Here is a 27190-nt window from a genome sequence, read left to right on the forward strand (position 1 = left end):
AAAGAAAGCCCCACTTGTATCAGATTTCCAATGGTGTAAATATTCCTACCACTGGCTGATTTTAAACTAGCCCCATGGAAGTCACTTACTGCAGAGGTGGGAAGAGATATACACAGTCAGCTCTTCTGAGCTGGAGTGAGCTGACTCCAGCCCCCCACTGGTCCTGCTGGGTATTCTATGTAATTAGGGAACACAGTCCAGGAGCGCAGGGAGGAGATAAGAGCTGGCGACACAGGGTTTAAGTGAAGCCACGGGAGTGGTGGAGCGTGTAGAAACAGACAGAGAAAAACTAGTATAAAGGGAAATATCCATAAGGAAAGAGGAGTCAGAAAAAGAGCCGTGAAAGAGGCAGAAGAGGCATAAGAGAACTGGATTCACGCAATACAAGAGAAGAACTGGTTTCAGGAAGGAAGGTGTGGTCAATAGTGTCAGATACCAGAGATCAGGTAGCCTAAGGACTGAAAGGAGGTCATCAGCGGTACCAATTAAGTGGTCTTGTTTTCTATATTGATAAAAAAGAAAGCTCACATGCCTATCTCTTTTTAAGGAGGTTGCTAATGAATTGGGACAGAACAGACAGAGTGGAGGGGGCAAGAGTTTGCCTGTAATGGGCTGGTGAGGGAATGCAAGGGAGGGAGGAGGGATGAAATCTTTCCAGCAGTTTGGCACTTACGGGAAGGAGAGTGTGAAGGGAGGCAGGTGGGAAGGATGGCTTTTAAGAAAGAATTATAACTCATTGATCAACTAGTGATTCAGGGGCACATATCTGTCTATAAGCCAGGCTAACTTGTTGATCCCAGTGACAAAGAACAAATCTTACTCAAATCCAAGAACAGTAATGGTTTTGAATCTTGCTTAAATGTCAATAGCAGTCGCATTAATACAGAAGGGAATTGCATTGGTCTAATTAAACTGAATTCGTAGGTACAGAGAGCCTGCGCAATACATAGTTTACTCCACAAATAATGGCGATTCCTCATTTAAAAAAAAATTTAAACAAACATCAATTACTTGAAGATTTGTTTATGTGTCTAACCATGTATTGGAATTAAACTGACTCAGATATGAACTGTAGGTCCTTTTTTTCCCTCCGTATATGAAAGGATTACCTTTTCTTTTTCTTTTTTGAGGCACCTCTCATTTTCCTGGAATTCTCAAAAATAAAAAAATAAAAAATCCAGCTCTTAGGTCTTTTTTAATTATAACAAATTCAGCTTGAAAAGTTATTCTTACAATATTTTCTTTTTATTCTTCATTGACTTCCTATAATACTCTATTTTTCAAGAGTTTTCAGGAACAAAACAGAATACATACCAACCAAAAATACGTATGTGGTGGGAATCATTTATATTTTAAACAATGTGTATATGTACATTTATGTAGACCAGTTAACAGATACTATATATCAAAGCAACCGCCAAGAAAGCCTTTTAGATAATCCATAATTTGAAAGTCAGAATGGAATGATAAAATTGAGCTTCTCTGTAGCTCCATGATCTCTAGCAGGGTCTCCAAGGTCACAGCTGCCTGAAGGGTGATTCCCTGATTAGAAGATGCCAGGGTCCTTTCAGACTAGAACTTTAGGCCCCCCAGGCTACATTTACAGAATCAGATTCTCCAGAGCAACAGTAACAAAGAAGGGCCTTCCTACGACTTATTTGGAGAGGGGCACATAGGGTGGAGATTTGGACGTTTGATGTTGGTGTTACTAGCAGGAATTGCAAAACTTGGGGAAAAGCTCACTAAAGCATACTCAGTAAAAAAAATCAACCTATGACATTCAAGGGAGATAATTCACACTTGTAAACTTCCTCAAGGGACACGTTCTCTTAGGCTCTAACTTTTGCAATTCAGTATTTTTGTCACCCTGGCAAAGTATGGGCTTGGTGTCAGCAGACTTGTGTTCCGATCCTACATCATCTGGCCAAATCACATAGCCTCTTGGGCTCTTTTATTGGTAGAAATCAATGAGACTAATAAACAGGTTTCAAACATTGTAGTGTATACCTGTATTCATTGTAGGGATGAGCAGGTTCTTGACACCACCGGTTTTTCTTAGCTAAAAATGATCAAGCTTGGCTTTGGGGCCACTGATTTATGTGTTTAGAATCAATGGCTATCCTCTCGCTGGGGCCTTCATCTTCTTGGGCTCACCTCCTTTCTCCAGCATCCTATCTTTTTGTTATTTGTGAAGACTTCTTGTTGCTCATGTCCCAATAAAATAATCTAAGGGATTAGTTTAGTAGGGGTGCTCTTGGGAACCATAGCCTTTAAAATTCCAAAAACAGTAATTTTGGTGGTGGGATTTTAAGCACTGTGATAGGTGGGTGGGTGGGGGTGCAGGGAATAGAGAGTCAGGGAGACCTAATCACTCTCCCAAATCACACTTGGAATGGCAACACCTCCTCCAGGAGCTTTCCTTTATCTCTAGAGGTCCAGAGATATTACTTTTAACTCTTTGCTAGACCTGAAGTTTTAAAAGTTTGCCATGGGAAAATCTTTCTAGGCCACGGCTGATATCTGAAAATGACATTAATAGTCAGCAAGTAACACCCTCTTTGTTTATAGTGCCATTTTTTCAAGGAGTTTAAAATAAACAAAATTCACTTTCAGAAAACTCCTGTGAGGCAAGGAGAGAATATATATTTTCTCCATTTTCCAGATGAAAACATGAAGACAGAAAGTTATAGATCATGTGGTTCACTCAAATTTGACCCCCGTCTCTTGGCTAGGGTTGTTCTTTGACCCAGGCAGGCAAGAGGGACCTCTCTCCTGGCTCTTGAGCTTCAGAAGGCTTGCCTCTGGCTCTCCTCCAACTGCATCTCTTCCTAAGGATGAGTAGTCCACAGGGCCAGGACACCAGAGTGCTGGGATCCCAGAGTTCCTTGTCCTAAGGCTCCTAAGTGTACTTTGCAGGCTCTGCATGAGCTTCCTCACTGAGTCTATCCTGAGTGTTGACACAACCAGTGGCTTTTGCACCTGGGTTCCAGTTGTGGCCTTGACGGTTCCCATGAAGGGAGCTTGTGCAGCTGGGGGTCCACGTGCACACAGTGGAGGTTCTTTTGGAATATAATGGCGCTGAAAATGGGAAGAGAAAGGGTCTGGGGGCAGGCTGTCCTGTTCCACCAAAACTAAGGTCAAACTATGAGGAGTCTGAACATGAACTTGCCCTTCTGGGTTGCTTCCAAGGTATCTTTGTGAAAGTAGGAGATATTTATTTTACAGTCTGTTGGCTTGATTTATGACTTCAATATTTAGACTTAAGTATGTGGGCCCCCATTTGAAATCTTGCCTCTGTCCCTTGAATGTTATGAGCAGCCTTGCTTCTGATTGTCAAAGCCAAAGTTAGAGGAAGAAGTTGGAGATCTATCTGGATGGTTACATAATTTTACGTGATTGTGATTCTCTAGCTGCACTTTGCTAATCTATAGAAGCCAAAATACAAGCCCTGTGTATATATCACTGGGATGCTGACCAATACAATGAAAATAAAAAGGGGGCTAGTCCACATGGTTCCATTATTTGTCCTCCCTTCCCCCTCACCCCAGTTTAAGAACAGGAGCAAGACGCTTTTCATTGGTCCTCCCAGGCTGGGAATCCCAAAGGCAATAGCTTGCCTATTGAATACCAAAGTCAGGGTTTGTGGAGGAAAACAAAAACAGTCAATTATCCAGAGGACTGTCCGCCTTCTCCCATACTTTAGGCTTTTGAAAGGAAAGAAAGACTAAATGGTTGGCGTCAGGCAGGTTTTCAGCCTCACTTTCTCTCTCCGTCCAATCCCAATGACTGAGTAAACTAACAAAGAAAAAACATTGCTGAAAAGCACGGGTTGAGAGGAAGCGATTTCCTCTAATGCTGTTGGCTGCCCGGAACGTTGATGAGAGAGACAGTGTCCCGCGCAGCCCCAAGCCCCGCGTTGCCTTCTTATCCTAGGAGGCCAGGGCTGGGCGGGGACAGGAGGCGCAGACCCTGGACGTGGCGATGCCGGCAACACCCCCGGCTTTCCACCCATCGCCCGCAGTCCTGCGGGGAGCGGCGGGACGTCGCCCATTTAAGGGGCGGGGCGCGGCTCCACGTGCTTTCTGCTGAGTGACTGAACTACAAAAACAGAGGCCGGGAAAGGGGGCGGGGAAGGAGTCAAAGCGAACAGGCTTTGACCGATAGTAACCCCTGCGCTCAGCACAGCCGAATCTATAAAAGGAACTAGTCGCGGCAAAAGCCCGGTAATTCCGAGGGAGAGTGACTGGGGCCGGGACCAGCCGAGTCGACACTTCTCTCCCCGGGCGCAGGTGGGCAGGGCAGGAGGCGCCGCAGGACCAGCGCCACTAGAGCCAATTTCTCCGGGCGTTTTGCTTCTTTTTTTTTCCCTTTCTTTTTTTCCGGTTTTATTTTGGGTTTTTCCCCCCTTCTCTGGAAGGGTTTTTCAAGGGGTGGGGAAAAGAGACGCAAACACAAAAGTGGAAAACAGGTAAGAGGCTCTCCAGTGACTTAGGCGTTATTGTTTTGTTTTGGGGCCGAGGAGTCTTTGGGAAGCGCTGGGTTGCGGGGAGTTTAGTCCGAACCCCCACATCCCCATCTCTTGCAACGCAAATGGTGCGGGGTGCTGTAAATGCAGGGAAAACGTCCTACGACGAGCTTCGGCCACCGAAAGGCCCGGCGCTGCTGCGCTCCGGACTCGCCCTGCAGTGGAGCCCAGGGAGCATCTCTGGGCGTGGAGACTCGGGCGCAATACCTCAGGCGCAGTGGGATGGGGGGGCTCCTGGTCGTGCTGGGGGCACTGCTGCCGGAGTGGACAGCGTGGCAGGTCCCACACAGAGTGCTTCTCTTTGTTTGGAAGCTTCTGAGCTGGCTAGAACCCCCTCTGGCTGCAGGTCTGCCGGCGCCCATAGGGATGAATGCCAGCACTTAGTCCCTATTCCGTTCTTAGGAAGCTGGTCTAAGTTGGGCTCTGACCTGGTGATCGGCCCTGTGCGTCCCCGGACTGGAGTAGGCGTTCTTGTTCCCCAAGAACTCGACTGGGAGGTGTCCCAAACGGGGTCCGTAGCTATTGCTCACTTGAGGCCTCAGGGGCTTTGTTTGACTTCGAAGTCCTGCGGATGGTCTCCGTGCGCTCACCCGAGCTGGTGTACCTGGCTCAGCGGGGTGGGGGCGGGGGGACGAGTTTTGTTCCTTTGAAAAGCACAACACTTAGAAGGAGAGCCTGCGGACACCTAGAGGCGAGGTGCCTATTCCCCCGTCCCCCATCTTCCTGCCCTTTGCTGCTTGTCTCTTGGAGCAGCCTCAGGGAGGGCACGGATGAAGAAAGAAGCTGGGGCGAGATGGTGCAGCGGAATGACCGAGAGTAACCCCGGCGGGCGGTGCAGAACTCAGCTTCGCGGCTGGGCTGGCCTCCACAGTGGGGGTGGGGAGGGGCTGGGCGCCGGCTGCCAGTGGCCCCGGGGGACTGGCCCGCAGCGCCTCCTGGGCGGGTGGCCTGGGAATCGGCCCTGTGGCTGGCGTGGGGCCGGGCTCTGTAAGGCGTTGTTGCTCGTGAGTTCAGACCAAGATCGCTTGAAGAAGGAAACCTGGGGAATTAGGCGAAAGCTGGTCTGTTTTTTTTTGTTAGAATGTTTCCTGACTCCCAGACCGTTGCTAAATCCGAAGGTTCTTGGGGCGTGGGCCAGTGCCAGACTTGTGTTGTAGGTGCCTCTTTTTCAGCACTTATTAGAAGAAAGGAAATAAACAAAATTTAAAAATGGAGGGAGGGGGAGAGACTAGAAGAGAAAGAGAAAGGAGCTTCTGGCGCTTAAAGTAATTGACCCTTTGGCATCATTGATACCATCAGCTTTTAAAACCCAAGGCTTTTCAGTGACACCTCACAAAGTGAGTGGGTGGTATATACATTCATATAATAGAGGACAACTTTGACATTTAAAAAAACTTCCTTGGTGACAAAAAATCAGCAAGTACTTAATTTCTCATCTCCCCTTTTATTTCAGCCCATTTTCCTCATACCTACCACAACAATAATGGAGGCTTTCTGTTGTTCATATCATTCTTTTGAGATACTTCTCCCAAATCAAAGAAAGTGGGAAAGCATGGAGAATGTTCTAGAATAGAATCTCTTAAGATAGTATAATAATTTTCAAGTGCAAAGTTCCCATTGTCAGCCTGTTTCCCAAATGCTTCTATAAAGTATTAAAATAATTCATGATAGAGTTCGGAATACGTTGGATACATAAAGCAAATTCGTATCTACTTGAGAAAATGCAGTGGGATCACAGTGACCAGACTTAGTGATGACCAAGGTCCACGTAAGGGTAAGAATTAATTGCTACTGTAGTCAGAGTAATTGACGAACCCCTTTGCAAGGACAAGCCTGGTGTTCCAGAATCACATATGATTGTGAAGGAGATACCTATGATACGTGCATCTCCTGTCCAGATGAGCATTTGAAATCTCAACCCTTACAAGTTTTTTGATTCATATCTAAATAGAGGCCTATGACGGATGCTGGACACATTTTGGCTTGGGCATATTGATAGTTCATGTGAGACAATGATTAGTCTAGGACTGGAAAAGGGTAATTGGGACTTGGTTTAAACCAATGCTCTAGAACGTCTCAATACTTACATTATTAAAAATTAGTGAAACCAAATGAAACTCAGCAACACAGCTTTTATCTTCTGTAGTATTTACCTTATATATAGAGAAGTTGGAATAATTTTTGAGTTAAATTTTTTTGTTTTAGGGAGCTTCCCCTCCATAATACAAGTTGCTTATACTATATTCGTAGTGACCACAATTGTTAATATGTTTGCAATTTAAATTTTTAGCACTTAAAATAATTAAATGGGCATTGCTTTACTCTTTAATTAGGAACCTTTTGGATATCTAGAAAATACCAATAGATGTGGTTTTTGCATTTCTAAAATACTCTCAAATCCAAATACATTTTTATTTACTATCTGGGTAGTAAAGAAATAATGCAAGTATAATGTTCCTTAGTGGTCGGTTACTCCAGCATCGAATTTTAAAAGATCTTTCTGAAAATTTGTTTTATTTAACTCTCCTGGCAGAGGATATAGACTAAAAACGGAGATTGTCTTCATATCTGCATGTGGGAATAATCATAAATGCCAAAGTTATTACAGTGTTTATATAACGACTATTAAAGAGCAGTATGTGCCAAGTACTATTCCAAATGTTTTTCAAATACTAATTTAATCTTTGCAACAAACCCATTTATTATTCCTATTTTGTAGATTAAGAAACTGAGAGGTTAACTAACTTCTCCCTGGCCATACATCTTGCAAGTGGCAGAGCTAAGATTTGAACCTAGCCAGTGAGCTCCAGAGTTCTTGAACTCCCACATTGAGTCATGAGGTGGTACCATTACAGCTGCTGGGAGCAGAGGACTTTCCAAGGATGCTCACACTGTGTTTTGGTGCACTCATCTGCTAAGTTCTTATCAGAATCAACAGCCTGTATCATATTTCCCTTATTGCTGTGAGTGGGCCAGCCAAATTCTCTTCTGCTTGTTGGGACATTGGTTGCATAGGGATTGCAACACCATGGAAAGAACAGACAATAAGATTTACTCAACTCTAATTCTTTACTTGATTTATAATGAAAAATGTACTATTGCTTCAGTCAAATATTTGTGAGTAGGTCTATGATCTCAAAATGTTTTCCTGTGTGACACACAGCACATGGAATAACAGTATTTGGCAGTAAAAATATAAGGAACAAAAGAAAAAGGAAACAGAGCTATTTAACTGTCTGTCAGTCCTAACTTTGGTGAATTTTTAAAAAAATGACTATAATTCAATACGATTCCTGCCTGTTCTATCTCTAACTATGTTTTGGACCTTTTGAGCTATTTCCCTGTTATTGCCATTACTGTCTGTGAGGCAAATTTAGCCTTTTCTTAGGCATTTTTCTCTGAAAATAAGTAGTAATTTCAAAGTCTGCTTTATAAAAGTGGAATAGGATGGAAAACTTTTTCTAAATTAAATTAGTGTAGAAAATTAAAAATAAACTCTTAGAAAACATTTCTTCTTGGTAAAACAGTTACATTTATTATGGATTTACTGTACGCTGGATGTTGTTTTAAACATTTTACATGTAATAATTCAGTTCATTTTCACAAGAACCACATGAGGTACATACTGTTATTATCTTCTTTGTATAGACAGGGAAACTGAGGTATAGAGTTTGTGAGGAGTGTGATGATAGAGTTTGTAAGGAGTGGAGCTGAGCTTGTATCCACGCAAGTTTGGTTTCTAATTGAGATACTAGCATGAGGCAAGGAGTTATTCTTCCTTTTCATTTGGCTATTTTCACCTAAAAATAGTTTCCTGGATAAGTAACTAGCATAGATATTGTTAGAGAGGTACGTATAAAAAATATTTGAAGCCAGAGAATGAAAATCTCATGTATAAAACTGCTTTCAGATAGAATCTTTGGTTACTCTGCATTTTGTTGAGATGATAAACTATATTAAAGCAAAGAGCGTTTAACAAAGAACGAAGACTTGGATCCTAAAAAAAAATTAACTTTGAAATTCTGTCTTTTTACATTTTGAACACCTATTTTAAGACCTGATTGAAATGCCATCCTTCTAAACGTGTGGATTCACTCTTCCTTGCCAACACAGGGTTAAAATTAATTAGCCCCTTCTTTTTTACTCCCATAAGATTGGATTGCAACAGTATTCATGCCATGTATTTAATTGTGTGTTGTTGTTGTTTTTTTATATAGTTAACATTTATTTGTCTTCCTTTTGAGTGGAAGGAAAGACCCTCTCTTCCAGGAGGAGAACTTCCATTCATTCTCCCCAGTCCTTAATTCAACTCCCTTGATATGGGGTCTGCAAGGAGTTCAATAAATGCTGGCTTGAACAAGTCAAAGACAATGGGAAACTAATGTTTGTTTCCTCTATTCTAAAAGATGAATTAAAATGATGGAGTAATCATAGAAAAGCGTTAGAAATAGAATTATATGAGAAATAACTGTACTTAAGTTTAGGTTTATGATTGAGAAATTTTAGCCTGTACTTAAATTATCTTGACCAGCTAACTTTCTGGAGAACAAACAATTCTGAGTCTATTCAGTTTCATTTCTCTTTTTGAAGCAGCTGCGATTTGAAAAAATGCTATAGTAGGTGACATTTCACGTTCAGAGTACTTTGATTTGCACATTAATTTATTTTTTAAATAAGAATGAGATAATTCAGTAATTTATAATTTAAATAGTTTTTAAAAACCAAAATCCTTTTATGCATAGGATCTATTCTTTTATTCATTCTCTGTGTGTGTGTGTCTATGTGTGTGTGTATGTGTTTGTTTAAACATTTTTTTATGCAACATTTTTTATGCTAAATCCGACTTCCAAGAAGTATTTGGAAGTCAAAGCATTTTTTCTGGCTACTCTTGAAGTCAAGATGTTTTATGATAACTGGAATATAGTGTGGGGCATTTCCTAGGAAGAATTTTATGTACATAAAACCAATCTGGTTATTTAGAAGAGAATTTTTTACTACCTTGAGAATATGATGAAAGCTGTGGATTATCCCTTCAGAAAAAATATACATAGACATGTACGCTCCAGAATTTACATATAATTACATATAATTACAAGTTTACACATAATTATATTTTGCATATAATTCCAGAAACCCACCAAGGAGCCATGTGACCTTGGGCAAGTCATTCTATTTTCCTGAGATTTAGGTTCTTGGTTTATAAAATGAAAGAGGCTGAAGTACTTGACTTTTAAAGTCCTCTAACTCTAGGTTTGTGTTTAGGGAAAAGGATGATCCTTTGATTGGAGCTTCCAGGAGGTATGTCTTGAGGGACATTAGTGTAACAGATCTTGTGGATTTTGAGAGGTAAAGGGGAAACACCCAGGGGATGCACAAGAGCGTTCCTGATGCGAGAAATGATGGAAAGGAAGATGATGGGAGGAGAGGAAGAAGAAAAGAAAGTTGTTGAAATTGCCTAAGTATGTGCATTAGGTGGACAAAGACTTAAGTCACAGAACCAGAAGGAAGTTCTCATCTGAAATGCAAAGGAAGGAGGAGTTAGTTCATTGCAATACATTTCAATAGAGCAAACATGATGCAGTGAAAGACAGGGAGACACTGTTCTCATCTCCGACTCACCATTTGGAGAATAGCTCTGAAATAAAACATTCATTTGGATGTTCATCTTGCACATTTCCATTTTGGGTATACGGTGTGCTTCTTATATTGCAGCCCTGTTAAGCCAATATGTGATCGAAAAAAAGCTAACTGACGCCTAAGACTCATTCATCCTCCAAGAAAGGAATGCCAATGCCCATCCTAGAGAATTGGACTAATCTTATGAGCGTATTTCTAAATATCTTGAAAGACTCTCATTAAGGGTAAGTGGGAAAGACACAAAGGTTTCTAAAGCTTTGTTGTGAATTTGCTGTTTCAGATATAATAATAGATTCAGACTAGAAGGAAGAAGAAGGGAGGAAAAGGAGCAAGAGGTTTTAGGACGGGGGCAGCATGGGAGGAGGAAAGGAGCTGCTAAGAAGTTGTTTGGGTTTCATATCCTTATTTATACTTGCCTTGCAAAATTCCTGTAGGATGCCAGGTTGGGAATCATTGTTTTTGCCAAGAATCAAACCAAGCTTGTTTTCTTTAAGAAGCAAGTCCCTAAGGGTATGGCAGTTTGAAATGGATTCGAGCTGGAATTTAGATGATCCAAGTTTGTCATAAAGGGAACACTGATGGAAGGAGCAGCTTTCCTTGGAAAAGCCGAGAGAAAGTGAAGACTCAGACTCAGAGTTTAGATTGACCTGTAAATGTAGACCCTTCTCCACTCCCAGGGGCAGGGCCCTGGGATGGAGGTGGCAGTTAATCTACACTGGGGTGGTGAGGTGTGATCTCTGGTACTGGTAGAGGGAGAGAAGAAGAAGCTAGAACATTAAACATATATACATATATAAAAATTACGTATATATATATATATATATATATATATATATATATAAAAATTAAATGTGTTAATGGTAATAAATACCATTAAACGGCAATTCATCTGTTCAGCAGATATTTTTCAGACATTATGTACATTACTAGGAGCTGAACAAATATGAAAAGACTTTAAGGATCTGCCACCATCATGACGTTTAGCTTGCCACTGAAGGCTCTCTGAAACGAGAATGACCTTTTGTGACAGCTTTGTCCTAGATTATAAGAGGCAGACGTGAAGGAACTACACTGGTTTTCTCACTAGTTATTAGCACATCGTGTGGCTCAATAACTATTTGTTAACTGACTCTCCCTCTGCAGGTTTTCCTCTTTTCTCTGGACTTCCACTTTTAGAACCCCTTCTTGCTACTTTTTGGCTCCTTGTTGTTCTGGAAACTCATATCCATTTTCTGTGGTTGCTCTTGTTTGCACTGTACCCTCTATTCCTCTTCCTCGCTGACTGAAATTGTACCCATGGACCCTGGGTAGATGAGAGCACAGGGCGGGCGAAGCCTTCCCTCTACCACCTCATTTAATCTTCACTGTGACCCTGAGGTCGGCCGCATATAAGCCACTCAAATTACTTAAATTGACTCACATTTTTGTAATCATCAATATTTTTTTAAAAGTTAACTTTATATTGGTCTTCTAAATTGAAAACTGAGATCAGTTGTCTCAAATAGAAGGTAATTAAAAACATAACTAAAATAAAAATACATGATTGTTTTTACACAGTCTGTCTATAAAATTGCTTTCCAAACTCACGACCTGACTCTGACACTTGTCTCACTTTGTTAAAAAAGGGAAATTTAGCCTGTGTTAAAGAGGTGTAGAAGACCAAACAAAAACGTCCTCTTGAATGTAATGAAATTTTTATAAAGGGTAAAGAAATGGTGAAAAGAACAACATTTTCTTATTATGTGAGTCAGTGTTAATACAAATTTCCTTCACAGCACAGGCAGGCGGTCGCACTCAAGTCTGATACCCAAGCTTCAGGCAGTTTTCTTAGACTCGTCATCTACTGCGTCCTCTTCATCATAAAGACTTGTTTTCTGTTCTGTGGCTCAAAGTGGTAGGATGGCCTCTGAATTCACTCCCCAGCCGCCACGGCCTGGAAATTAAAATCTTGGTCCCTTGCCTCTTTAATCCAGGTTTCTCACTGTTATGCTAGAATTTTGGGTAATATCTACAGTGTCCTTTTAGGAGAGAAAAAAGAAAGTGTGTCTCTAAAAGTCTATCCTCATCACCTTAAAATGGACACTGAATCCTTGAATATTGGACTGGCCTCATTTATTTATTCTGTCTGTTGATTCAGTTTGAATCTTAACGAGTTTTTCAACTGCATTTCTTTTCCCCTCAAATAATAAATTGCTCTTTGGTTATAGGTTCTAGTTAGAAGGAAATCTCCACACAGAAATCCTGAAGGTTGAATCTTTCCTAGGAACGGTTTCCATCGTGCGAAAGTACAAAACCCTGTGCTAATTTTGGCCAGTTAAAATTAATTGTGATTTAAGGCAGTTCTTTGGGTTTTATTCCTCTTCTTCTTCTTCTTTTTTTTTAAACTTTAATGATTGTGTTAATTGTGGTAAGAACCTTGAGTTCAAGATAAAGAAAGCCTTTGGTTAAGTAGTGTTTATTTATTCAGTTGTTAGTCCTGTTGCAGGATTTGCAAATTTAGGGGAATTCATGCCATTTTCCAGTTTCCCACTCTAGTCCCATGTCACATGATCACAGTGTGGCTTTCTCCTCTGCTGAGCAAATGGAGGATTGTCTGACATTTGGTTCAAATGCCTCCATAAGGGGACTGGATGTGCCCCTGGAGGCTGCAGAGACCAGCAAGACACTCTCTCTTTAGGTGGAGCTCCATTTGGGGATTCCCTGGTGCTCACCTGATGTAGACACTTAGCACGGGGTCCACTTTTGAGACTGAATTGTTAAATGCCCCTAAAAAGCCACAGTTGAAAAATGGAGGCAGTTAGGAGTTCCACCCAATAGTTTACTTTCATCTTTCCTGAGTACTTTCTAATCTGTCACAGAAAATGTTTGATTTGTGAAAATCTTAATGATGGCATTACTTTCTAGAAGGAATACTCAGAATCATGATAATGTTGGAATAATACAGATCTATTTTCCCTGGGAGAATCCTCCCAGATCTCAAATAATGGAGTTCATGTTGCCAGTATTTAAAAAAAAAAAAAAGGCTAACATCCTTCAGTTTTTGTTTTTCAGCATCACAAGTATGTGGATTTAAACTTGTGATTTTATTTCTCTTTCTGCTTTAGTTTAGCAAGGCAGCCAGCAAAGTGGTTTGTTTTGGTTATCATAGACAAGGAGTTCAGTTATCAAGTTGGGGAAGCAGGGCTTAGATCCCATGCCTCTGTGCCTGCCCCAGAACCCCGACTAAATTCTCACCTACCTAGTTAGTGGGTCCTCACCGGGCTGCAGAAATGGAGGTGTCTGGGACCCACGACATATACCTGCACTGTTTCCAGAGCTGGTCAGTGAGACAGGACATTCTGAAGAAGGTTGCAGCATTTGTCACGTGTTCTACGAGCTACAACTGGGCAAGGTCCTGGCAATTAGATGACTGGTTTTGGCAAAAGTAAAGGCAATAATTGATGTGTTTCGTTAAGTGAGGGCTTGACTTGAGCCTGTGCCTTTAGCGTTCAGTACTCCTGACCAGAGCTGACATTTCTGGTATTTGGGGTGGAACCCCTAGGGGAGGTGTGCTTGTCAGCTGGCATGTTCACAGGGGTTCTAGAGCCTCAGTCTAGCAAATGACAGGTTTTTCCCTTTGCTCACATGAGGTCAGTGAAAATGAATGTTCTTCCCAACAAATGAGAGTGGCTTTGAGGAAAACCAAATTAAATGCCCTCCTGCTTGAACTTGTTATTTCTTTGAACACAGCTGGAGATTTTGTCATGGTTTTAGGCTACTTGAACCTTTCTTTTTAATGAATTTTTTGATTTGTTACTGTAGTGAACCTATTGTAACTATTTTTTCCCATCCCTGAGGTCTGACTTCAGAGGGCTGCATCCCACAAATGTTTACGGAGCGCTGAGTCACCCTGGGCACTGGCTCAGTGTGATTGAGAACAAGATATGGAGACACATTAGCTTGCTGTACATGACTTACAGTTTAGCAGGGACCAACTGATAAATTGGTACACTGGAGGAGAGTGTAGGGAGAGCTGAAAAGATGGAGGAATTATAAGGCCTGGATTGCAAATGATAATTGACATAGAGGTTGGAGGAAGTGGCGTGGAGAGGAAAACTGAGCCAGGTGTTGAAGATTTGAAGGAAGGTAGCACCGTGCCTGTATGGAAAATGGGAGCGACTGCCCTGAGTGTGGAGAGAATAGTAAAAGTGAGGAGTGGGACCCCCCAAAAAGGGGCTTTATGGTAAAACAATGGCAGAAGTCGCACCAGAATACCAGAGTCACCCTTTCACGTCTCCCATTGAAAGCTGGGCACTGGAGGGAGCATCACTTTGTCCTGGAAAGGCTTTTGGGGGAAACAGTACCTTCTGGGGACAAAGGAGATAGAGGAGAGATTCCTTAAATAAATTGCTCACTCTGCACCCCACCCTTGATGAATGCTTTACCCTGTGAATGCAGTAGCACTAATCTTAATAGCTACCATTTACTGGATTCCTAACTTTGTTCCAGGGACTGGCAAAATGTTTCATATATGTTACTAGCTCGATGCTATGGAGAGGATACAGTGCTCAGAGTCCCTAGGGTCCCAGAGCTGCTGAGTAGCCACCGGGAGTCAAACCTAGTTTTCTGATTCCAAACACCTCCCTTCTTTCTATTGGTCCAGTTAATTCAAGCAAATAAAGAGTTAAGGATGTTTGGAGGTGTTGGCTGCATAGTAGCACAGGCCCAGAGGAAGGGCAAGGCAGTGAAGGGATGTGGGTTGTCTGTCCCCCAAATCCTTTGAGCACTTTTATAAAAATAAACTCCGTAGGCTGGGAGAAGGTTAATGTCTGAAGATGCTGACCCTTCAGAGATGCATGCCAAACAAAATGATTTTTGCTAATATAGTCACTAAGTCTATATCCCCAAATCTTCTTGGAAAACCCTCCTACAACAACAGGGAACATGATCCCATCAAGTTTTTCTGCGAATAAAGGACTGTTCTGAGAGGCATGCTTGTGTTTCTGTAGCTCAGGGTGTTTGTGATTTCCACAGTTCCTGCCCTGCAGGTCCCTCTGATGTTGGCATTATGATTGTGGTTGAATTTTTTTTCTTTTTCTGTGACAGGTTGATTTCTAGGGGAAAGGTTTGTTTTCCTAAGTTCTATATACTCCCAACCAGGGCAAAAGCAAATAGTTGTATTGTTTGATGAAGTCTTTCTTTGAAGGTTGCTCTGTGTTTGTTTAGCGGGGAAATCAGCAGGGGAAGAAGGGTGCTCTCTAACATTTTGTTAGAATTTCTCCATAATTCTACAATGATTAAGTAAGAACTTGGTTACAGGACAGACTTGCTTTCAGGAACCCTGGTCCTTGATAGTTGTAGAAGTCTTGAGACTCTTTTAGCTGGTGGAAACTGCAATGTTGGGAGTGGTAAATAGGATCCTTCTTTGGTCATCCACACATAAGTGACATAATAGAGACAGATTTAAATCTTTTGAGTCTCCTTTAAAATAGAATTGTTGACAGCATGAGAAATTATGCTTCTCAAAGTGTATAGATTTGTACAGTATTTATGGATCTCTTCTAGCTTTCAGATTTTATGTATTCATCTCATGGCCCTCAATTTGAAAATTAGCTATTAGCAAATAGTTTTGTCCAGGGAATTAAAATTCCAGGGTAAAAGAAGAGTATGCAGTTATTTATAGACTTATTGCTACTAATAACTATGTAAATATGATGCATTTGGTAATTTCAAAAAAGTCCCTCTAAGTTACAGATTGTTGGCGTTGATAAAATTCACGGGATCTATGTTATTATTTAAGTGGGTAGTGTGATAGTAGAACCTCTTTTTCTTCTAGAATGATAGAATGGCTTCATTTTATCCTTGTAGGATTTCTTATGCCTCCTCAAACTTGAGTGTTTAAATGTTACGGTGTGAGCAGAACAAAATTTCAGGGGTGACAGTACCAGTACCAGCTCAGAGTCTTTCTACAGGCCTATAAGGGCCGAATGGCAACTAAGGGCAGTTTCACTGAAATAGATCCTGTTGGTCTACAGGATGGTTGGAGAGTCTGAGGGGGTGGAATTTAAGGGTTAGCAAGGATGGTCTTAGGGGTAGAGAGTACAATAGCAACTGCAGACTAGAAAAGTTAAACTGAGGCAGTCAAAGTAGCTTCAAGTTTAATAAAGCTAATAAGTCAGCCTGGGCGAAATCACAAGATGACTCAGAATCCCCTCCCACCACTCCAGCAACCATGTCCTGTCTTCAGTCATGGGTGCAGTGAGCCTGTTCCAGCCTGGTCTTCTGACTTTCAGTAACCTCATTAGCCTTTTCCCGGAATGTGGCGACTGATCCAGAGACATAAGCTCAAAGAAGCAATTAAAGAACAAACCTTTTCCAAAGCAAGCATGCTCTGTTGGGCTTACAGGTTTCATCCTAATTCCACCGGACCATCCACATCTCCCTGGAGATGAGATGCATAAACATCTGTCATTCTTGCTTTTGTGTCAACATCTCATGAATAGGCAATCAGTTGAGCTTTAGTACCAACACATTTTGAATTTATGATGTGATATAGTTAAATTCTGCTTTAACTCTACCTCCTGCCTTGTAGGTTACTGGCTAGGTGTTTATTGATGTAAGACATGTAGAAACAGTTTCATCAAGAGAGATACTGATAGGCGTTGTCAGACATTTGAGCTTCTATCTCACTTCTGGTAACTATGTGGAAATTTGTCTAACAAAGCAGGATGCGCGTGCGCACACACACACTTATTAAAGTTGAGAGAAATAGCTGTCATAAAATCACTGTTTTTTGAAGGATGAAAATTAGTTGCTGGCTGCACATGCTGAGTGTATAACCTATTCAGATAGAACTCATGAGAAAAATGTGTTCAGAAGAACAGAATTGTAGGAGAAATATCATAGTGGGAAAAGGCATATAACTAAATTGTTGAAAAAATTATTTCCCGAGAAACCCAGGGGCCAGCTCGAATGCTAGGGTGTGATTCTGGGCAAGTCACTTGCTTTTTAGAGGCTTCAGCTTCTCCAGAAGGTTGGAGCAGGTGTAGGAAGAAAGTGGGTCTTCAAAATTCCACAGAATTCTTCTTGTCTTCTAATATAACAAGATTTAATGTCTAAGGAAATATAATAAGAAAAAAATGCATATGTTTGCACTGTTCCTAGAAACTGTTAGTTTGTACAGTAACAAAAGGGTCAGTTGGCTTTTTTTCCTTCTTGCAACAACACTGGGAGCACGTGAGGCCCTACCCTCTAGCTTTAGAGCTGAGCGTTTATCTAAGGAAGACATGCTGGAAAGACAGGGCAGTCACGGGTAGTAGTTCCTGTTTTTCTTTTGGCTCTGCCAAATGGGGGGGTGGGGGGGGCGGGGGGGAATCCTCCTACCTTGTCTTTTTAGCATGTCTTCCTCTTTTTCTCTCCCCCTTTCTTCTGTATATATATTGTCTCTCTTGGAAACTTACATGTGAAGTTCAAACAAGCCAAATGTTTTGGTGAGGCAGAGGAAGCGGAGGGGGGGCAGTGTGGTAGGTGCTGACTTGGGGTCCTCATTTCCGCCTTCACACCAAGCTTCCTGGGAACCTATCTGTTCGTCTTTTACCAGCATCTCTGTCTGGCATTTCAGGTTTTGGTTTAGGGAAATGTTAACAGAATTCACAATTTCAGCTGTCACTCAGTGACTTTTTTACAAGTAGCATATGGCTCACCCTCTCATTTCACTGTCCCAAAGGTGCTTCATCAGAAAGGAGTTACGCACCCTTCATTACTTTCTGTCCCTGTACTCTGCTTTATTTTTCTTTGCGATTCCTACCACTCACCACCTTAACAACTCACTCTTATTTGTCCACCCCCTTGTTAGAATAGGAGTTCCGTGAGAAAAGAAACGTGGCTTCTTTTGTTCACTGCTGAATCTCCAGTGTCTACAGCCGTGCCTGGCATATAATAGGCACTCAATAAATATTGTGGCTAATGGGAGCCTTGTAGAGTTAAGGCTGCAGTTGTTTGTTGAATGAATAGGTGGTACAGATTTTATTCACTATTCACCTTCCTAGGGAATCACACAATAATCAAGCTTTTTACATTATGCAGTTCTTAGTTTTTCAAAGTATGACTTGACTTGTAGAGAATGTTATTATAATAGAAGGCAAGTGTTTTTTTGGGGGGAGTCAGGTTATTGAGGTATAATTTATGTACAGTTAAATTTATCCTTTTTAAGTGATGAGTTTTGATAAATGTATATAGTTGTAGAACCACTGCCAAAATCACAATAGAGAATATTTCCATCACTCAGTACTCCTTCACAGGCTGTCCTCTCCCCCAGCCATAACCACGGGCCACCGCTGCTCTGATTTCTGTCCTCATTCTTTCACCTTTGCAGAATGAAATATAAATGGTGTCATATAGTATGTAGTGTGTGTGTGTGTGTGTGTGTGTGTGTGTGTCTGTCTGTGTCTTGCTTATTTCTCTTAGCTTAAGGCTTTTAAGATTCATCCGTTCTGTTGCATATATCAGTAGTTCGTTCCTTTTTTTATTGTGGACTAGTATTCCATTTTCATTTATTTGCTAGTTGATGGACATTTGTGTTGTTTCCAGTTTGGGCTATTCTGTATAGACTTCTACAAACATTAATGTACAGTTGTGGGAACATATGCTCTCATTTCTTTTGGCATACAGCAGTCCCCCCCCACCCATCTGTGGTTTCATTTTCTGTGATTTCAGTTACCTGTAGTCAACCCTCAGTCCAAAAATATTAAATGGAAATTTCCAGAACTCAACAATTCATCAGTTTTAAATTGTATGGCATTCTGAGTAGCATGATGAAATCTCACACCATCCCACTCAGTCGAGCCCAGGACGTGAATCATCCCTTTGTCAAGTGTATCCATACTTTATATGTTCCCCACCTGTTAATCACTCAGTAGCCTTCTCATATCAGATTGATTGTTACCATTTTGTAGTGCTTACATTCAAGTAACCCCTATTTTACTTAATGGCACCACATTCACACAACTTTTACTACAATATATTGTTATAATTGTTCTACTTTACTATTAGTTACTGTTGTTAAACTCTTACTGTGACTGATTTATAAATTAAGCTTTGTATTAGTTATGTGTATATAGGAAAAAAACTTCAGTGCTAGCTGTGGTTTCAGGCATCCACTGGAGGTTTTAGAACATATCCCCTGTGGATAAGGGGACTGTTGTACCTAGGATGGGATGGTTGGGCTGTGTTACCAGTCTGTGTGTAACTTTACAAGAAGCTGCCAAACCGTTTAGCAAAGTTACTGTTCCATTTTACATTTCCACGACTAGTGTATGAGAGTGCCACTTGCTTCACATACTCACGAACACTTTAAAATTTAAAAAAATTTAGTAGTTGTAGTGGGTGTGTAGTGGTATCTCATTGTGGTTTTAATTTGCATTTCTCTGCAACTAATAATGTTGGGCAACTTTGTGTATTTTAGAAGGTCACGTTTTAGCAGTCTGTTGTATTCTCTAGATATGAGTAACTTTTAATATCAGTGGCATTTGAAGTGAAGATTTCTTTAAACAATGGGCCAAAAATGAGCATGAAGCTTGGTAAAAAGTCGATTTCATGGCTCCACTGGCCTTGGGAGGGCGTGCTCCGTGCTTAGCTAAACCTGGTGTTTGTGGGAAGGAGGTGTAGATTCAATTACATTTTCCCGGATGCCCGGGAGTCACCCGGGGAAGCTCACAGTCCTTTGTGGCCCTCAGAAGTGTATGACGGAAGTCTGCTGAACATACAGTTCCCTCTCTGGGGACTGAATTAGTTAATCAATTTGCCTGAATTAGTTAATCAAGCTTGAGAAATCGGTTATCACAGACCCAGGAATGCCACCACCCTTATATTCTAAAACCTTATTTCTCATGTTCACCTCTTAGTTAATTAATTAAGCAAACATTCCCTGAGCATTTACTATATGCCAGGTACTATTTTTCATCCTGGGGAAAACAGCTAGGAAGGAACAGGAATGGTCCCTGGTCGGCCTCAGAAAGTGGGAGAAATGCTGCAGGGGAAAACAGGCTGCCCTGGGAGCACCTGGGAGGGGCTCTAACTGAGGGGTCAGTGCAGGGGAGGTGATCCAGAAAGGACCCTGAGCAAGTGACAGCTAAATGGAGACTAAAGGTTGAGGAAGAGTTAGCCAGGCTGACAGTGTTTCAGCACAGGGGACACACTGGGAAGTTCCAGTGACAGGAGAGAGTGTGGCCCATTCAGAGCCCGTAAGTAGTTGTCTGGGGCATCGGGAGGTGGGGAGCAGTGAGAGAGGAAGCTGCAGGCCTCAGGGACACCAGGTAAACTGCAGTGAAGATTAGACTTCATCCTCACGGTGATGGGGAGCTGGCAGAGGGTTTTAAGTGGGGGAGTGGCATATTTAGATATTTGGTTTTAGTCAAATAACTTTGGTTGCTCTGTGATAAATGGATGAGGGGGGGCAAGGCTGGAGGCAGGGAGACCAGTGAAGTGATTGCTGTGAGATGAGTATGGCCTGTTGATTGGCAATGACCGTGGAGTGGGACCCTTTCCAGCTAGTAACTGGAAATGTGCAGAAGGGCAAAAGTGAGAGTGCTACCAGCTTTGCAACATTGAGAAATCTAGTACGTAGCACTGCCTTCGTTTTTGTTTGGGTTGGTTTGTTCACTTCCTTGGAAAATGATGTAGAAATGTCCCTTTGGCTTCAGTTACCTGTGCAGAGGGGTTTGGTCTTTGCCAAACCCTCCTCTCTGGACGGAATTGCTCCTCCCAATGACCATTGTGTTTTGAGGTGGGTGGAAGGAATTCTGTAGGCAGCCAGGGCCATGCCAAGGTGAGTGGGGGAATGGGGCAAGAAGCCTTTGTGTTTGCACCCAGCAAAGCCAGAGCACAACCTTTTACTGCTGCGCTGGGCTACTTCTTGATCGCCTTGTCTGCCTGTCTCCTGGAGGCTCCCTGGGGTCAGAACCTGTATTGGGAGACCCAGAAACTCTAATGTTAGGAAAATACTCTCCCTCAAAACTCCTCCTGGCCTTTCTCTTTTCACGAATCTTCTGTACAGGTGTGTCTTCCCTTCCTCTGAGAGTCTCCACTCAGGTTTAGGGGAGGTTCTGGTTCTATGTTCTGGTTTGGCCCTGGGGACTCCAACAGTAGTCTGTTCAGATTTTGTCCTTTCTACTTTGCCTTTCCTCCCTTTCCAGACACCTACAATGGATTTACTAGAAATAATGGAATAGAAAAGAATGTTTGCACAGCATATAACCATTTCTGTGCCGATAGAACAGAGAAAGATAAGGTAGGAGAAAGGAACTAATTTCTTTGGCACCTATAATGTGCCATATACTGTGTTGAGAACTTATGTATATTATCTCATTTAATCTTTAGAACATTATGCAAGGTAGATATTGTCCCCATTTTCTAGTGAGGAAATCGATGGACAGGGAGCATAAAGCCGTGGCCAAGGGCACTTAGGTGGGAAGCTGGTGTTGATTCACGTCTGGGCTCTTTCTGTTCATTTTCCTTTTTAAATCAACAAACTGTGTTCCAACCTCCTCATTGTTACCTTGGGAATCTGAAAAGATTCATGTAACTTCTAAATCAACTAAGTGAGTTGTGGAGAGCAGCTGTTGCCTGAGAAAAACCTAGCTAATTATTTATGTCACTGCTTCTGGAACGCAAGTCCTGGCCTCCACAATTTGGGTTTCCAAACATTAATGACATTCTGGCTGTCAGTGTTCAGAGGCCAGTTATCGTGAGACAGTGAATTGCAAACTGACTCAGTGTGGGTTTAACTCTTCCTCTTTTTCGAGTGAGAACCTTTGAGGGGGTCTGTGTCAGGAAAGGGAGTCGTCTTGGTTTTTCTCAAAGTGACTGAATGAATGTGGTGGACACAGGACTACGTGGTTCTGATACGGCTCTACCACTTACCATAGAGCGCAGATTTGCAACCAGGCAGATTTAGAGTCAGCAAACCTCTTTCTAGAGATTTGCTGAGCAAATGATATCTGTACTGGGGGTGACCAAAAAAATGTATACACATGACTTGTATTCATCTTTTGTTATCGGTATATATAGAGTCTTACAACTTTAATACAGTTTCCTTCCTTTCTTAAAATGTGTATATATTTGTTTGGCACCCTCTGTGTGTGTGTGTGTGTGTGTGTGTGTGTGTGTGTGTGTGTGTATATAATATATCCTAAGGCTTGAATATGTCAGAGGAATTCCTGATTTGTTGGATTGTCAATGAATTAATTTTAATACATACTGAATGGGGTATTCCTCCTTCTCAGATACAGCAAATTCTCTCCGCTCTCTTTTCTTTAGACGTTTTTAATCCAGGTCACTGTGGGGTGGGGAACAAAAGAGTAAAATCCTACCAGAGGTTGACCTTTGCATTGAGATCCGGTTTGGACCCAGGGATTTTTAGTCTGCTACTTGGTTTTGTATCCACCAGTGGTCACTACATACTGAGCGCCGTCCACTGTCTGTTCCGCACGCCTAATCTCCCGCTTCCACCTCTACTCCACTAGAGGCCACGATGATTAACTGAGCCATTTTGGATGGAAAGCTGGTTTCAGCAGGGCCTAGAATTAACCTGTGTATCTCTCCCTGTCTCTTCCACTTCTCATTTTTCTGCCTTTTGCCCAACTTTAACTTTAGTACGACTACTTGGGAATATTCCAGCACTAAATAAATACAGCTGTTGAGTGGACAGTTGGGACACACAAAAATGTTGTGTCCCCTGTTTACAAGAACCTCCCCTTCTCCGAGCATGGCAAAACAACCCTCCAAGGAGGCACCTGTGACACCTGACAAGGAGCAGCCGGCCCCGCGTGCAGGTGCAGGTGGAGCAAGGCCAGAGTGTGCAGATGTCTAGACAGTGGGAGCTTGTCAGTTTTACAGGTGGTGCTCTCCGCTGGCCTTAGCCGACTTGTTTCTCCACGGGATGTTGTTTTCTTTCCACAGACACACAGCACTGGGGTTGTCCTCGTCACCTGGGAGCCAGGTGTCGGTAGTACTTCCTTGGTGTTTAGTCATCATCAAAGACACACTGTGGCTTTCCAGATTGGGAAACTGCTTTCTCCGTGGTGCCATTTGTCATTTGACTGATTCAACTGTTGGCCAGATGAAAATGTAGTCTGCAGAGAATTTCAAGGAATAGCATAAATTACTTCAGTTTCGAGGGAAAATTTATAAATATGGCTGACATCTTATGTGAGGGAGGCAGGTCTCTGGGCTTCCGGTATGCCATTTCCAACCTCAGAGTTTTGACCACCTAAGGTTGTTCACGTAAATCTGTTTTCACAGGTGTATGTTTCATTCCCAAATGATGACACCAAACGGAGCTAAAATGATTAGAATTATAACAATTAGCTCCCAGGTTGCTGCCAAAAAATCCCCAGCGTCCCTGTTTACTGGAGAACCCTGGGGCTGGAAGTCGGGGACTCATGACCTGTTGAGAAGCAGTCATGACGCAGACTTGGATGTTTGAGGTCTCAGGTGAGGGGGCTGGAGTAACAGCCCTCACTGTCCTGTGGTTTTGCAGCAGTAACTGACAGCGCTCTTCCTTCCTGTTTGATCTTGCAGTTAATGACCAGCCACAGCATTCCTGCTGTGCACTCCGGCCACTGTCTCCACAGGCTCCGAGCCAGCTGAGGTAACATGGCTTGTTGGCCCCAGCTGAGATTGCTGCTGTGGAAGAACCTCACTTTCAGAAGAAGACAAACAGTAAGCTTGGGCTTCTCCGGGTGATTCTCCCATGCTTTGCTTCATGGGTTTGAGTTGGGGATTGGAGGAGGGAGGAAAGGGAGTCTTCTTGGTTTCTCTCAAAGTGATTGAGTGAATGTGGCCCCGGGGGACACAGGACTACATGGTCCTGATGTGGCTCTATCACTTCTCCTAGAGCGCAGATTTACAACCAGGCAAAAATGTTAGCTTTGGTTTGTGCTAGTGCCGAGGCATGAGTTCTGAGCTCTGGAATCTGGCACAGAATTGCCTCTGACCATTCCACCCTTTCCCTTTCCTGCAGCTCGGGGGCTCTCCAAGAGCACCTCATGGACCCCTGTATTCCTGGGGGGTGGGAATGAAGCGAGATAATGGCCCAGCTTTTAGAGATCAGAGACTGAATCTTTTAGTGTCATTGTGAACTCTCAGCTTTGACTGCAAGTCTGGAGGAATATAAAACAAAGACCTGGTTCATTCACTTCCCCAATGGGGCAGTAATTTTTCGAGTAATCCTGAGAAGATTGTCTTTAGCGTGCAGGTGAATGGTATTTTTCCACAGAGGAAGGGGAGGGCTATAAGGCATGGTCAACTTGCTTTTCTATATCTGAACTCCCCTAGGGACCCCATCTAGTCTTCTGGGTTTAGCTGCCCCTCTCTGTAGTTGGCTTCTAAGTCCCTGTTTCTTGCCCTGCCTTTTTTCCTGAAGTCCAAGCCTACACCCCCACTTGGCTATCTTAATGATGCCTAACATTCCTATAACCAAAATTATCATCATTCTTAGACTCAAAGAACTGTGTGGGACCTTGGAGATAATTTAGTGTTTCTTAAACTAGAATAATGCTAGGACCTTCTTTAAAAGAATAAAAATGTCAAGGTCCCTTTGTGTTCACTAAATTTCTTTTTATTATAATGTTGCTTAAATATGTACATATGTGAAACTAGATACAAACCTCTTATTGTATGTGCTATTATACAATCATATGACACATACATACTTACAAATTAAATGCAAACAAAATTGCAAAACCAATACAATGTAAATTAGCATCCTTAATTAGTAAGACAGCTGACATTGTTTAGCTGAAACCAAATTAGAAGTAGTAACGTCATATGGTAGTGAATGGTGTGGTGCCAATCCTTTTGAGTTTAAACACTCTGTGTTACTATGTTCTAAGGATTCAATTCTCCAACCATGTTTCTAATGACCTTCATTTGATGTCATTTGGCTTTCATTTGGTCCAGTCTCATCATTCATAAATGGTGTCTGCATCTGTTCCTTTCTCATTAGTCACCAATTATATTGGTGCCAACATAATCACAAACACAAATATAAACTTAGGCTTTGAAATCTTCTGCCAGAACTTGGTTATAAAGTAGACATTCAGAAAATCCAGGTATGTTTATTCAAGTTCGTTTAGATAAACATTGAAATGAAAACACAAAATGTTTAAAATTATCACAGGGACCTCATATATAATCCATCAAGAACACACGCACACACACGGATTCTAGTTTGAGAAACACAGATTTTGTTTAGTCCTTCATGTTAGAAGAGGGGACCTGAATCCCAAGGGTACTACTGAGAGAGTAGGGACTAGACTCTACGTATCCTATCTGTTTATTAACAATAATAACAACAATGGTAAAATATAAAACCTAATATATAAGAAAAGCAAACACTTAGAATGAGCTTCCATGTGCTAGGTGCTAAATAGAGCGCTATTAACGCGATTAATCTTTTTATGACCCTACAAAGTACTGTGATTTCCTTGCTATACCTGGGGAAGCGCAGAGAGAGGTTAAGTAATTTATCTGAGGTCCACAGAAGCACATGTAGTATTCAAATCCAGATCATCTAAACTACTCTAAACTGCTATGTCACATTACTTTTCAGTGTTATCATTTTTCTATCATCAGTCTCAAGATCTTAAAGTTTCTGACTTCTTCGCGTTTCTCTCTGCCTTCTACGTCTCTTACCAGATTCTGGTGTTCTCAGGTCCTCTATGTTCATCTCTCATCCTCATTTCTTAGCTGACTTCTTCGCGTTTCTTCCTGCCTTCTACGGCTCTTACCAGATTCTGGTGTTCTCAGGTCCTCTATGTTCATCTCTCATCCTCATTTCTTAGCTGTCTTCTTCGCGTTTCTTCCTGCCTTCTATGGCTCTTACCAGATTCTGGTGTTCTCAGGTCCTCTATGTTCATCTCTCTTCCTCATTTCTTAGCTACTGTGTGGTCCAGGTCTCCTGCCTTGTCTTTTCCTGATGACAGCAGCCCACATGATGGGACAGCGTCTCTGCTGTGGTGTGTCCATTAGCCAGTGAGGAGGGGAAAGAATCATATCATTTTAGGAGGTCTCAAGGGTAGTTCAGTCCAAGCCTTTCATGTTACAGATAAGAATACTGAGTACAAAGCAGGGAAAGGTTTTCCCCAAGGACCCCATGGAATTGGGAGCATAGGGCCCTAAACCAGGATGTGGAGTTGGGCCATCCAGACTGGTCTTGAGCTTGTTGCTTCTTGCTCAGTTTAGCTTATGGGTTTTAAAAGAGTTAAGATTAGCGAGATAGGCAGGTTTACTCAAAGGCAATTTGTAGTCTTGTGGCCGAGTTCCTGTTGAAGGAGGAAGTAGGGCTACAGCATCCTGACACAAAGGGCTTTTTTAGATGATATACCACTGCCTGCTAGCTTGTCCCTGTTACCTCCCCTTCTAATGTCTAAAGGAAATGTATTTTGCTGAGCCAGAAAGAAAGGTGGTTTATTTCAGGTCGCAGATGCTTAAGAGTATCAAAGCTGGTAAGATCTAGCCTGCCTCTTATACAGTTGACAGACTGAGGTTTGGGGCAAGGGGTAGGGGTGCAGAGTGGGTCGGTCATGGAAGTGGCACCAGAACCAATTTCCTGGTGGCCCTGCAGGCACAGACCCTTTTTAGCAGGCTTTGCTTTATCTGCCCTAAAGGTGTAATGTCCCTGGATCTTAGGTTCTGACTGGTAGTTATTTCCCAATCTACGTGGCTTGGATTTCTAGATTATATTATTTAACATTGGAACCTGTTAAGGGGTTTGATTCCACTTTGTTAGCTCACATAGTCAGAACTAGTCCTGGCCATTAGGCAGGGAAGAAGTTAGCAGCTCCATGATCGTTCTTGCCCACAATATATGGAGAATCATCGCTCGTTTCCCTTCTGAGATCCTGGAATGTACATGCTTGGCCCCAGGGCCTCGCACCTGGGATCAGTATTTGCCGAGTGAGAGGTAAATGTGTTAAGTGGGACATCTGAGTTCAGGTCTCAAGGAGGCTCCCCACTCTAGGGCCTTCTGTGCTGCTGCCAGGAAGATTA

The 27190-nt window shown here is 42.2% G+C and overlaps 1 protein-coding gene across 4 annotated transcripts in view; it reads left to right on the plus strand.

Annotated features, from left to right (window-relative positions):
- The first annotated feature begins 4166 nt into the window (after positions 1 to 4166).
- Positions 4167 to 27190, plus strand: part of ABCA1 (ATP binding cassette subfamily A member 1) — a 122259-nt gene continuing 99235 nt past the window's right edge. For 2 of the 4 annotated variants that reach the window (XM_074330781.2, XM_019734159.3), the window contains exons 1-2: positions 4167 to 4289; positions 23720 to 23860. In XM_074330781.2, coding sequence (XP_074186882.1) covers positions 23795 to 23860 — 66 coding nt within the window. In that variant the 5' untranslated portion in view covers positions 4167 to 4289; positions 23720 to 23794. Of the gene's footprint in view, positions 4469 to 23719; positions 23861 to 27190 lie in introns of all 4 variants that reach the window. The other 2 variants (XM_019734160.3, XM_019734158.3) reach the window with 2 other exon arrangements.

The sequence above is a fragment of the Rhinolophus sinicus genome, chromosome 16, assembly GCF_057876585.1.
Source record: "Rhinolophus sinicus isolate RSI-liver-muscle chromosome 16, RSI-T2T, whole genome shotgun sequence".
NCBI classification, from domain to species: Eukaryota; Metazoa; Chordata; class Mammalia; order Chiroptera; family Rhinolophidae; genus Rhinolophus; species Rhinolophus sinicus.